We start from the raw sequence: 14,183 nt of genomic DNA on the forward strand, positions 1-14,183 counted from the left end.
AGATGCTACAGGGTAATTGTAGCAAAAATGAATGTGTTTTGAAAACTATAAAGCTTTGCAGAAATGTAAGGTATTACGATTTTAAGCTTAAGGTAAGGCCCTGTGGGCTTCTAGCCTTTGGTTTCATGAGTCAGTTCAGCAACAGGAAAACAAACTGAAGGGAGTTCCACTGTGAATGAACTCATTTATCTACTATTTCTTTTAGTTTTATCTGATGTTTGGTCTTTTTAAAAACTCTGTCACGTTTTTACTTTGTATCTCCTTGCATACTGCTTTTGAAGGCAGGCGCTAAACCTCTGAGCCACCCAGGGATCCCTTTCATACTGCTTTTGGCCCCAGAGACATAAAAATGAAGCTGAGAGTTTCCTTTCTGGAAATAAGCAGAGAAGTAAAGTTGTTCTGTGTTTGAAATAACCTTCTGGAATGCGAAAGTCGTGGACTTTAACCTTTCTTTTCCCCCACAAAATTCTTTGTGCAAAGGTTGAAGGGTAGAGCACAAGAATGCTATAACCAGAGGCAGAAACATGAAACTTCACTGGGCATCAGGCTTATTTGGCTGTGGTGAGAATCTTTCTCTTGGAAGCATCAAGATTAAAAATGATTATAAACTAAGTTGATAGCTTTACCACAAAAGTCTAAAGGAGCTCTTACAAAAACAGATTAAGGAAAATTTTATTGCTCATCAGTGGATGTCAGGCAGGCCTCTCCAATGTCAATGGGAATAGCTAGGATGTGACATTTAAAACAACAAACCGCAGGCTTTGGGGGATCATTAAGGCCTCAAGACTCATGTCACTTATATATCCCATGTTCTAAAGACCAGTTCGATCTCCAGAGAGAATTTAGAGATCAACTGAGGAAGACATGGGAGTCAGGAAGTGAGGCAGCACAGAAAGAGAATGACCTCTAAGTTTCATTATCTATAGAAATGGGGACCATGTGACCTACATATGGGAACTAAATTAGGTAGCACAGCAGAAGGCACCTGGCATGTAACAGTTTCTCAAAATGTTAGGGTTTTTTTCCTGATTATCTAAGAGATAATTCCGAACCTAAAAACTCAACAAGGCCATTTATTCAAACTTCTAGATGACATAAAACACAAAAAGATAGTTTACAAAGGAAGATACGGGTGAATAAATAATCTGTCACTCACAAACTGCTGCAATCCTATAACTTCTACCCTGACTAGCCATATCATCCCAGTCTTGTATTTGGTATAGTAAGAAACAATTCCACTTCACAGTGGGTATGAAATATTACTCCCCTGCTACTCACAAACCTTTACTGCATGTTTGTCTTCTAGAAAACCATACATTTTCTGAAATGATTGTAATAGAAACTGAACTTTGGATCGTGTCCACCACAGCACACTTAAAAGTATTCCAGTGTATACTTTTTAAAAATAGCAAAATGAATGAAAATGCTGTTTATTGTTATTGTTTCTTTTAAGCAAAAACTTTAAGTTCTTTTATTACTCAGAAATGTGATACTTAACATAAACCAAAAAATACTGGCGGGTAGCAGATGGCATGAAGAGCAGAAAAACTCTCACTATACAAAGAGTTCAATCTCACCCCAGAGTTCCTGGCAATGAAAAAAGTTGGTTTCAGTCATGTATTGCCAAACTGTTGAGTGGGGGGATTAATAAGTAAACGAATATTGTGTTTATAACATCTACTTTTACATATGCCATGAATGTGTTTAAAAGCAGATGAGGACATAACTTCAATCTGTAGCTCCTTCTACTCCATCTGTTTTATCCCTTGGGTACACATAAGCGCCCCTTCAGAGATGAACTGGGGCAAGAGCTAAGGACAAGCATATTAGAAGGAAATTAAGTTGTGATGCTAAATCACCCCTCTTCTCCTCGAGGGAAGGTGAGTGACTTTCTTAAGAAGTAGTGGAGCTAGGGGCTGCAGATCCCAGGTGGTTGTACCATGTGACCTCCCCTTTTTCTCCCAGGAGGGGAATGTGGTTTTAACTACTATTTAACTACCACGTTGTTTTCAAATGGGTTTAGAGTGTTGAGTGGAAACAAATACAGACTCTAGGAAAGGCTTCTGTGGCCCTGACTTGGACTTCCCTGTGGGGCTCCCTGGGAACAGAGCTGAGTCAGCACACAGGGCTGCGAGGCAGCAGCCTTTAACTGATGAACGTGGAGCAAAGGAGAAAAGGAGGAGGAATGCTGTGTTCTCCGGTACTTCCTTCAGACCAGGCTTTGGCCACAAGGGTGCTCATCTGTTGGTGGGACCAGAAAAGATCAACGGACTCAGGGTTAATGACGACTCATTCCAAAAATAGGTCCTGTGTTGTTTTGATTATTCAAAGACCAAAAAAGCATGGCATACTTGATTCCTTTGACTATGTATCATTCAAAGAGCATGAGTACAAAGCAGAGAGGTATTCTGACTCTAAGGAATTGCCTGGAGTTCATTTGAAACATAAGCCTTAAAGCACGGGTAATCAAGTTGTCGTTTGGTCAGGGAGGCACATAGCTTAAAAAAAGGTGTTCTTTCTTTATCTTCTGCTACTTGATGTAACTTTATAACTCTTTACATTTACCTAGTAAGTAGTTAAGTAACATATATAAACACCTATAAAAATTACATTTTCATACAAGAATACTACCTACTGGATTGTTTAAGCTTTTATATCACAACTCTTAGTAATTTCACCAATCACTACTCCTTGGGGCACCCCGGAGTTTGGCTATGAGCCATCCCCTAAGACATTCCTGTTTAGGGGTATGGGCTGACTGCCTACAAGAAAATGAGAAGCCACTGCTGGTCTTGTCTTACAAATCCAGCCCTATAAAGTGACAACAGCCATAATTCCTCTGCACGTCTCCCATTCATCTTTGACATGTAACAAATCATGTGAATTAATGAGATATGACGGAACAACATTAAGAAAAATATTAAAGTTTAAAAGCAGAACTCTCCCATTGTTGGTGTTAACTGGAATCTGAATACTTTATCGTCTCTGGTTTGAACCACAGTCTTGTTTTTCTCTCCCAAGTGTGCGAATTTCAGTGTGGAAAATATTAAGTTTCTTAACACAATGATGTTTCATCTAAAGAACAGAATTTTTAGAGAGGTTTGTTACAACATTCTTGGAAGCCAGTAGAAAAATATAACAGCCAAAGGACAAACATAGAAAAGGATTTGATTTTTTTTCTTTTGAGGGAACCGTATGTATGCTAATATTTATGTGCAGACAGTGTTTAGATCCTGGTCTCAAAGAGGAAAAGCTAAACACGCTGCCAGGAGAGTGTATGTCACAGAAAAGCTACAGGAGGAAGCAAACAGCAACAGCCCTTCTTGACTCACAGTGGGCTTTCTGTGAGACACCACAAACCACCAGCTGAGAAGTACACAATGTACACTCTCGGTGGTTTCTTATCATGAGCCTGGTCATCTCTCTTTTATGTGGGTCGGTCCATGAGAGACCCTTACCCTGGCGTCCTGTTCCACAGACTGCTGGAGAGCATTCTCTCTGCAGACAGAAGACACAGGTTTAATTCCTGACTGTTTTACTCACTGCCTCTAACACAGGCCAAAGACCTGACCTGTTTCAGCATCTGTAACATGGGAATAGTGATCTTTAGTACCTTATAGGGGTACTAGACGATGAAATTAGTTGATGCATGTAAACCATGTAAAACCTGCCCCTGGGTGTAGCAGAGTTCAAGACAGGCCATGAAGGAACAAGTGGGAAGAGAGGTACCACTGGCATACCTTCTGCATCCCAGGATGACAACTCTGAGGCACAGGGTACCGACGGGAGACCAGAGTGATGTTGTGAAGGGCTTTTGTCATGGCGGTTGGGCCAGGCTACCTGAAACTGTAGGCTCTCTGGGTCAGCTGATCTGTTTTCTAAACAGAACACGGCATTGGGCAGATGGTGCCCGGGAGAAAGCACCTTCGTGGCCAAGTTCCACAAGAACCAGGTGTTTGTCTATGAGTCTTTCAGCACTGCCCTCAGCATAGCTCAGCACCATGACAGGGTCGGGCACCCAGGAGCACTCAGCACGTAGCTGCTGAGTAAAAAACAGACGAAGGAAAGGAGTTCTGAGAAAATGGGCAATAGGTATTAGATTGAAAAGATCTAGGCAAGGAAACATTGATGTCAGACCCATTGCTATCCTGCTTCTCCAATACTGGATGTTATTTCCTAAAAGCAATATTTATCAGCTAGAGAGAGGTGTCAGCTGCAAATATAATTGTTGATATGTTGAGAATATCCAATAATATTCACATTTTCCTTAAAATATCTGTGAGAATATTTTATGAAAAAATGATGGTCATTTCCATCTACAGTTAAATTTTCAGGGAAAATACTTAAATGAAAAAAATTAACCCCCCATATTACACAGGAAAACAAGCATTGTGGTAATCTGGAAGAGATTTAATTAGTTTCTCATTTTTTCAGTGGGTAAAAAATCTAGCCCAATGCCTTGGGATTTCTAGCAAAGGCTTAACTAAGCTTTTGGAGAAAGAAATAAAGGAATAAGAAAAAAAATGAGTCCTTTAGGCTAAAGACATACACTGTGGCCTGTTAAAACCTAAAGGCAAATTTTCTGATAATTTATGACAAATTTACAAATTTCCTATTAGAGCATTAGGAACGTTTTAAAAGTTAAAACCTGAAATTCATGTTGGAATTTAAATAAATTGCAGTAACTAAAAATTAAATTGTTGTTTGGGATACAATAAATAGATGCTCAGAACAAAGTACACAGCTGAAGCCTCATCTCTAAAGGGAAAAATGTATAGAGAAAATATGAGCAGCTTTTATTATAGATGGTGCAAAAGCATAACTCAAAGATCCAATACTAAAACATAAAGCCCATAAAATGGGAGAGTAGGGAGAGAATGGGCAAAATAGATGGAGAGGACAGAGATACAAACTGCCAGGTATAAAATAAGCAAGTCACAGAGATGAAAAGTATGGCATAGGGAATATAGTCAATAATATTGTAGTAACAGTTTCTGGTGGCAGATGGTAGTTACACTTATGTGTAATATACAGACTTGTCCAAACACTATGTCGCATACCCAAAACTAATACATTGTTATGTCAACTATACTTCAATAATTAAAAAAATATATATATAACCCAGAAAACCTTTTTAAAAAATGGATCATAGAAAAATTACCAATCCTTTTGTTTTACCTTGCACCATGAGCATGGGCTCCTTGCCCCCGCCGTGTGCCAGCATCTCCCTGCGATAACGCTCCCCTGCTGCCCTATGGGAGGGGAGAGAACACTCTGTTATAGTCCCAGGTCACACTTGTCTTAGTTTCTCAAAACGAAGCCACTGACATCATATTCAGAAAAGCTGCTACCTTGAGACAATTCAGTCCTTTGTTTTCTTGCTTCTAAAACTCTAATTCCAAATTTAAATTATTCTAATAAGTAAAACCGGGTGTGAAATATTTACTGTAAAAGGAGAACTGTATTTTCATCTTTCTGTTTCAGAGCAAGCAATCTCTCTTCAAAGAAAGGATCATTTAGTTTCTGTATTATATAGTTAAGTAAAAGGTATCCCATTCTCCATTACCTTTGGAGTTCCCTTAAAGTGCGATTTGAAATTATTTACACTGAGATGAAACAGAGAGAAAAATAACACTGTGAAATGAAAGTGAGGGAGACAAAGCTGGCAGGAGGGGGTTAATTACACCCCCTCCGGGGCTGAGGGTAACAAGCCTGGGAACAGGAAGTTGACTCCTGAGTGCACCAGGGGTGAAGGCAAAGGCAGGAACAGCTCATCTGCATCTTCTGATGCTCTCTCTCTGCTGGGTTCTATAGGGAACACTATCTATAATAATACTTGCAGGCAGATTTTGGAGAACTTTTACAGATAGAAATTCTCCAACTTATCAGCACCTGGAGACAAGCTATCTAACACTACGTTTGTATTTTATGAAAAATGCAATTCTTTTAATGCCAGATGACTACACACCATGATGCTCTAAGTTACACAAATGCACATGATGTTTCATTCCACTATTTCAGGAGTATCTTTATGTATGGGCAATTTTGTGAACATAGTTTCTAATCAGAAGTTTTGATAGTATTACAGTATCAAAAATATGTTGATATCAAACACTCTGTGGATGCAAAGGCAAAGTGTGTCATGAATTAGGAAACATGGACAGAAGGCTGGGCCCACCCAGGGAGGGGACGGGGTGGCCAAGAGTGTGCAGTTTCCCTCCCCTTGGACCCTGTTCTCAGGCCTCAGGTCTGCACTCCTTGGCTTTCTGGTGAGGCTTCCAGTCTGGTGATTTTTCAAAAGTTGGATCAAAAAGGATCCTTTGACATGGGTTAGAAATTTTCTAGACCAGTGAGTATTTTTACTAGCTTACTTTTACATGTCTATAAAAGTATGGTGAACTACATGTCTAGGCAAGAATGCACATATAAACAAGATATAAATGCCTGGAAATATATGTATTTAATAGTATGCAGTTTTCTAGTAAAGTACAGTTCCTTTAAGCAAGATAATATTTTCCCTGGTTTATAGAAATCTCCAGTAAAGAATCATAATCCCCCAAACTGATTTATTATAGTCAATTTTGGCTTTAGGTCCTTTGAAAATAATAAAATCTGAAAAGCAGACCAAATGTCTGCAGTGTGCAAAGGGCGGAAGACAAAATAACATGTGGGTACCAAGCTGTAAAACATTTAAAAATTCGATTACATCAGATTCAAGTTCAAAAGGCCTTGGAACTGAATGTGATTATTAAAAGCTAAGAAAATCCAAGCCTACATCAAACTGCATGAAAAGCTGGGGGCTGGGCAGGAGACAGGGAAGGAAAAGGGGTCGGAATGAACAGACCTGCTTTATTATCTAAGTCCAGTCTGTTCACTGGGAAGCCTTGGGCAGACCACTTGTCCCCTCTGAGCCTTAGTTCCCTCTTACAAGAAGCACCTGCTCTGCCAAGGCTGCTGCAAATGTAAAATAATGTGCCACATGGGAACTTCTGGGCACTCTGAACATCCCAGGTGCCATTAATTTTAAACCACAACCACATGAAAGCAGTAAAGATACTAGTCATCATCCACAGCTGCCTGAGAAGTATTTGGATATGTGTTTATTTGCGTGGTGAGGAGATAAAATGCTTTAAATGAATATTAGACCAGATCATCATTAGTGGTTTGCTTTCAAAGGAAGCTCCTTCTAAGGACTCGACGGGACCAGAACTCCCTGACTTCCCCGAGGTTCCCGGCGTTGAGGGAAGCCTGTGAGAATCAGGGAGCCCACTGAGGGCACAATGGAAGCAATCCTGTGCTTCTTCCGTGGCCGGGGGGGAGCTTACTGAGATGCAAGGCTGCCCCTCCCAGACCCCACTCTCCCTCCTTCTCCCACCACTGTGCGTGACCACCTCCATAGTGGGGATGGGGGTGGGCACCATGTATCCCTGGCTGAAATCAATCAACCTCCCCAGAGTCCCTAACGGAATTGTTAAAGGCTCACACAGTCACCAGCTGAGCTGATGAAATATGCTCTGGACAGGGCTGAGAGTCACCACACAATTACGTTCATGACAGCTGTGGCCTCTGCTGTTGAACTCCTGCCCCATCCTGATGCTGGCAATGGTGAACAAGGCTGTTCGGGAGGGCACCCAGGAGGCAAGCAGTGGAGAGCGATGCAGGGCAGGAGTTCTGCAGCTACCAATGCTAAGGGGTGGTCAGTGGCCCCCATAATGGGATGCCATGGAGGAAATGATCAAGGGAGCCACTCCCCTTCTTCAGACTGCCATTGTCCTACACGGAATGGAAGTGTTCCAAAGTCAGGTGGAGGGGGAGGGGAACTTTCCGGAACAAAGTGGATGCTAGAATCAATAATCAAAGTTTCTAATGGTGCCGCTCCCAAATGAACAACGGTGGCTAATCCTTTGCTGGGCAATAAGAAGGAAATCAGGTGTTCCCCATGAATGAATCCTTGGAAGCTTGCACTGAAAATAAAGAATACTGTCAAAAGTAACAGAGAGCAGGGTAAAGACAAGGAGGGAGGCTGGAACAACTAAGAAAACCCACCAGGGAGGCATGGAAGCAGAGCAGTCTAGGCCCACTTTGGAGAAGCAAAGAGCTCTCACACAAAGGTCCCCACGGGCATGATGGGAGGGCGCCATGCCATCACCAGCGTGTGGCAACTGTGCGGTGCTGTGGAGCAAGTCAGAGGCTCAGGGCCAGGCTCTGTCACTGGAAGCCCGAGGGAGGCCCACCCGGAAGTCCTGGCAGTGGTGTGGGTGGGGTGGTGTGGGTGAGGTGAGCTTCTCAGCCTGGCTTTAGACACAGCAGGTTGGGGATCACTAGCATTAGAGAATTCTTCCCCTTTGTTACCTGTTAAAAGGATCTTGTTGAAAACACTCTTTCCACACCATGGAAGCTACTGCCCTGGACATCAGGTAAGAGTAGTACTTGGCACCATAGCCCACAAGATGGCTGAATCGAAGCTGCCAGGCCTGCCAAAACAGAAACATAACACAGGAAATAGTAAGTCTTTGTATTTTCAGATATTATGTATGAGAACACAATGGAACCGCAATAAGGAAATCCGCAAAGGTTTTAATTCAGATTTAACTTTAGAGGGCCGTGTCACTCATGATATTAATATTTTTCCACATTTTATACACTGTTATGGACTGAAGTGTGTCCCTCTCCCCCCCCCCCAAAAAAAAATCATATGTTGAAGCTTAACCCTAATACCTTGGAATGTGACTGTATTGAAGTCAGGGCTTTAAAAGGGTAGTTAGACTAAAATCAAGCTGTGAGGGTAGGTCCTAATCCAGTAGGACTGGAGTCCTTATAAGAAGGGAGGGATACCAGGCATGGGCTCAGAGGAAAAATCATTGAGGGCACAGCCAGAAGACGGTCATCTGCAAGCCAAGGAGAGGGACCCTGAGGAAAGCAAACCTGCCACACCTAATTGTTCACAAGTTCATCACTGCTGAGATTCATTTCTGTGACAGACATGGAGAGAGGACAGCTCACACCCAGCAGGAGGAGCAAAGATGGTGGAATGGGGACAGCTTTCATATCTGGTGTAGCCTGCCTGTCATTGACACCAAGAGAGGGAATTATGTTATGGGTCTGGCACTGAGCATGTCATTTTTTTTTTTTTTAATAAGGACAACGATGTTGTTATTGTAAGAAAGGCCATGTGAGTTTTCATGGAAGCATACTGTTCCACTGGAAAATCCTTGTCCTACAACTACTGTTCTTGCTGGGTACCTAAATGCTGAAACACCTACGTTCTGAGCTGTTAGTAATAGGAAGGTTATCCAAGTGCCAGCACATAAACTTAGCACAGCCTATTGATGGTAATGTTGCTACAACAGAAGCTAGAATTACCACAGCAGTCCTCAAAAGACATATTTATGACCTAAATTTTTTTTGCTTTTCTAAAACAAACATGCAATAATCCACTGTCTTCTAATGTATGCTTTAGTTGATATTCACATTTTTTGAGGAAGAAAAATTGAAGCCTGAGGTTTTTTTTTAAGATATAAACAAAAAACTGAGCCTTAGTCATAATGACAGATTTATTACTCTTTCATTACTAATTTAATTTCTTCACTTTTTAAATGGAGGTGTAATTGATATATTACATTAGTTTTAGGTGTACAACATTATGATTCGATGTTTGTATGTATTTTGAAGCGATCACTACAGGAAGTCTAGAAGCTCGTTTTTTAACAAAGATAAGCATTCTCTAGCAAATCTTTTAATTCCCCAGGAAATAAAATATAAGGTATAATCCTTACCATAAACCTATAAACTAGATGAACAAATCCTACCTGATTAAGAATATTAAAAAAAAAAAGAACAATGATTCCTTGATCACAGTGTGTGGCAAGTTTTAGAACACAGTCTATCTAAGTCTTACATCCACTACACAGGGACTCTAACGGTGAGGTCACAGCGCTACTTACTCTCTGCCTGTGCCCAACACGGTAAGACAAATATTCTGTCTGGATTGGGCAAAGGAGCTATTATAAAAGAGGGTGTGCTAATGTGGCATTGTGTGTCAGCCATACTTCAATTTTTAAAAAACTATTAAAAAAAAAAGGAACAGCACAAATAAATGGAAAGTTGCAAATGGGAAAAAAGGGAGGGGGGAGAGGTGTACTGGAGCACTGAAACTAGTTTTGAACATGAGGCTATCATGGCAGGGAGAAACAATTACCCTGCATATCCACTTTCCCTGTTCTTCAAAATGGCTATGCTTGGAAATAAAGTGAGCACCTTGTGAGTGATGCTTCTTATTGAAGGAAGGAGATGTGGCCCCCATTGGTCCCCATGTTGGGCCAACTGTGGAGGGGAGATCCTAGATGTAGGGAGCCACAAGCCAGGAGTGTGGTTTCTGACTCTGTGTAGCCACTGCCAGCACAGGGTGGGTGCCCTCACAGGTTGTTATCTGGGGTCTGTTACAGTAACCAGACCTGGATCCCTCCTCATTTGCCCCAGGCACAGATGCCAGCACCATGAAAACATGAAGGGCACTGGAGCTGAGGCCCCAGAAGCTCAACTGAGGCCTCGCCCCAGATGGGAGAAGGTGACTGCACACTCTCCAGCCAACAGGTACCCTCAGTGGGGCTGCGGGGTGGTGGAAAGTACAGAAAGGCTTTCTTTCCCATTCTGTTTCCTATGCAAGTGGTATTTGAATTGAAGGCAAATAGCCAAGGACCATCTATGGGCTAAATTCCATTATGATAAACCTGGAGAAGCTAAATTATTAGTCAAAGGGTTGGGTCTTTCAGAATTCATTTATAAAACATAACAGTTCTGTATCTGTCTTATTAAAAAAAGGGGATCTATGTCAATTTTTCTGTTATGCCAACATCTTAATGTACCACTGGTAATCTTTCTCATATAAAGCCACTGATTGGGATACAATGATATCTTTTGTAATGGCATTTCACCTGCTGTTTTAACCTGATACTCCACTGATACTGGTTCTCATGCTACTGATAATGTCAAGGCGGAAGCCTCAAGATTGGAAGCACAGAGTTGAAGGGGTCCTGTCTTTGAGACTTCTTCTTGCTGATCTGCCATAACTAGTTTGGTAGCCTTTGTAGTACAGAGCAGAGTTTAATTTTGTTTAGACTCCAGCTGAATGCAAATTTGTCTTACCTTGAAAGCAGGCCTACTTGAACAGAGGCATTGGATTCAAGCTAAGAAATTTCTAAGTTCATTCGTGTCATCAGCTCATAACTAAGTCCTCACATAAACAGAGTAATAAAATAAGACCTTTCAGAAGTGTAGAAAGAGACATTGGGATTTGTGCAATGCTCAATTTCTTGAGCTGCCACGGCGTCTGCCTTATAGCAACATGCCTACCTGGATACAGATGTTCTGGCACGATGTTCACCTCGTTGTGTCTTGTTCTTTAATTACAGGTTTGAGTTAGGTACTACACCCTTTCCATACTCAAGACACGCTAGAGAAATTACACCCACCTGACACCTTTCATCAGTGGTTTGCAAGTTTCTGGTAGGATAAGACCTATGGTTCTACTGCTATTTAACCACAAATAGCTGAATTCCTTCTTATTCACCCTAATATTAAGTCTTTGTTATAATTTCACCCATTCATCAGGAAAAGGAAAGACAGCATTTCATTTTAAGCTCAGGAATTATGACACACTCTTCCTTTGAAGTTGAACCTCTTTTCTTTCCAAGGGACACTACTGGATGGACAACTTCACCCTTCCTTTGAAGTGTAATGTGCGGATCTGGTCTTAAAAACAAAAGACACAAATCCCTTTACAGCGTTTCTTTTATTTTGACCAGAGGTGTAGTCTTCCAACCCTGACACTATCCCAAGTCATGGCTATTACAAACTTCTTGGTCAGACACTCACAATGATCCCATAGACAGGAATGTGGAGCAGGTGAAGAGTGATCTAGAAACTCTGTGGAGACTATCACTTGCTTTAGAACTCAGGGAAGGGTAGGCTCTTTGAGGATTCTTATTCGCTATAGCCCCTTCCTCATCATGTGATTTTCCTCCATCCAGATGAGAGACAGGTCCAGGAATGGAAACACAGCAAAGTAGCTGGTTATCTACTATCTATTTTGGTTTTGAACCTCAAAGGGGGCTGGAGCAGAGTAAATACTCATTAACTACATGTTCAATGTTCAATGATTGAAGTAATCATTTCTCTTAATTTATATTTCAAATAGCACATCATTTCTTCATTTCTAACTATTTATGTATAAATGCTTTTAGCTAAAATTTATTTTAATACAATCTAATCAGTGACATTATAAATTGAGAACAGGAATGACACCCATTGCCTCTTTGGTGTGTGTCAAATGAACTGAAATTTCCTTAAGAGCAAAGACCACAATACTATGTCTACATCTGAACTCAGCACAGTATGGGGACTACAACAAGAATTCAATAGCCGTCTGCTGGATAAGTGGATGAATGGATGGATGGATGGATGGATGGATGAATGGATGGACAGATGGACAGACACTATAGGAGTCTTTCAGGAAGATGCTCAATGTTATTGAAAAAATAGCCTCTGACTGCAATGAGGAGGCCAGGAATAATATCCATATCACAAACAAGAAGATATTACAGAGCTAAAAGCAAACTTTGGATCTTATGGTATCAATAACAATTTTTAACTAAATATTTTTGCTACATCATTTGATAGATAATATAAGATTTTTGAAGACACCAGATCTCCAGGTCTGAACTATGTACACAATCTGTGTAGTGTTTCCTAGCATGTGACTTCAATCTCCTTCAAGCTTTGTAGACTCTAAACATTAAACAACGAGCCTAGCAATACCATGCCAGTTCATAAAGGCCTACTGTTCAATGTGTACCCGTTGTTAATTCGGGTAACTAAAAGACAACAAGACAGAAGCAAATTCCTGAGCTAGTCTTTATGGGTAGACCTTTTTGACTTTTTACATTCTCTACACGCAGGGTACCTCTTATGATACCAAATCTGTGGCATCCAAACTGTTCAACCACAGTGGAAAGCAGTAGCAGAAGCAGATATTTTTCCATCTGCCTTCTCATGTTTATATTCTCTATCTCTCTCTCTTTTTTTTCTAATTTATGATAGTCACACACACACACACACAGAGAGAGACAGAGAGAGAGAGAGGCAGAGACACAGGCAGAGGGAGAAGCAGGTTCCATGCACCGGGAGCCCGACGTGGGATTCGATCCTGGGTCTCCAGGATCGTGCCCTGAGCCAAAGGCAGGCGCCAAACTGCTGCGCCACCCAAAGATCCCCTATATTCTCTATCTCTTAATGTATGTGTACGTATACATTTTCTGTGAATCAACACAGACTAGTATTTCTTTTTTTTTTTTTTTTTTAATTTTTATTTATTTATGATAGTCACAGAGAGAGAGAGAGAGGCAGAGACACAGGCAGAGGGAGAAGCAGGCTCCATGCACCGGGAGCCTGACGTGGGATTCGATCTCGGGTCTCCAGGATCGCGCCCTGGGCCAAAGGCAGGCGCCAAACCGCTGCGCCACCCAGGGATCCCCAGACTAGTATTTCTAATGTGATAAAAAGTTCCTATTGACACTTCACCAAAACCTGAGAAATGACTATGCCAAACAAATAGGAATTCTCCATCTGGAATATAAAGTGATTTTATATGAAACACAGCAACTGTGTCTGACAACCTCTCAGGTGGCCCCCATAATCCCATTCACACCTTTGTGAAATCATTCCCCTTGAGTGTGGGCAGGACCTGTGCCTTGCTACTAGCTAACAGATTGTGGCAAAGGCAATGGAATGTCACCTTCATGGTTAGTTGTGCTATACATCATGTCTTGTCTGGGTAGCAGATTCACTCTAAAAACCCTCCGTGACCTGAGGAAGTTGGCAACCATCCTGGGGAAGCCCACCTGGCAGGAAGCCAGGTGAACCCTTCCAGATCTGGGAGGAAGGCTTTAAGATGTGGGAATGGCCTCTTGGACATATGGATGTCCTAGAGCTGAGAGCAAGAAGTCGGGACCCTGGGTCCCACAGCTGCAAAGAGATGAATTCTGCCAATGACCCAGGTGAAGCAGTCAGGCCCTACAAGAGGTTGCAGTTGGCTGACACCTTAGGTGCAGCCTGTGACACCCCGAGCATGGGACGCAGCTATGCTGTGCTTCTGCCTCCTGACAAACAGAAAGAGAGGTGGCTAT

The 14,183-nt window shown here is 41.7% G+C and overlaps 1 protein-coding gene across 3 annotated transcripts in view; it reads right to left on the reverse strand.

Moving 5' to 3' along the window:
• The window catches only part of LOC121497195 (mitochondrial intermediate peptidase), a 175,600-nt gene that overhangs the window by 19,214 nt on the left and 142,203 nt on the right, over positions 1-14,183 (reverse strand). For 2 of the 3 annotated variants that reach the window (XM_041766485.1, XM_041766483.1), the window contains exons 17-18: positions 8,353-8,474; positions 5,179-5,252 (exon numbers count right to left, since the gene is read on the reverse strand). In XM_041766485.1, the coding sequence (XP_041622419.1) occupies positions 5,179-5,252; positions 8,353-8,474 (196 nt within the window). Of the gene's footprint in view, positions 1-1,379; positions 2,242-5,178; positions 5,253-8,352; positions 8,475-14,183 lie in introns of those variants that run through there. The other variant, XM_041766484.1, reaches the window with a different exon arrangement.

Source organism: Vulpes lagopus, chromosome 8 (assembly GCF_018345385.1).
Source record: "Vulpes lagopus strain Blue_001 chromosome 8, ASM1834538v1, whole genome shotgun sequence".
NCBI lineage: Eukaryota > Metazoa > Chordata > Mammalia > Carnivora > Canidae > Vulpes > Vulpes lagopus.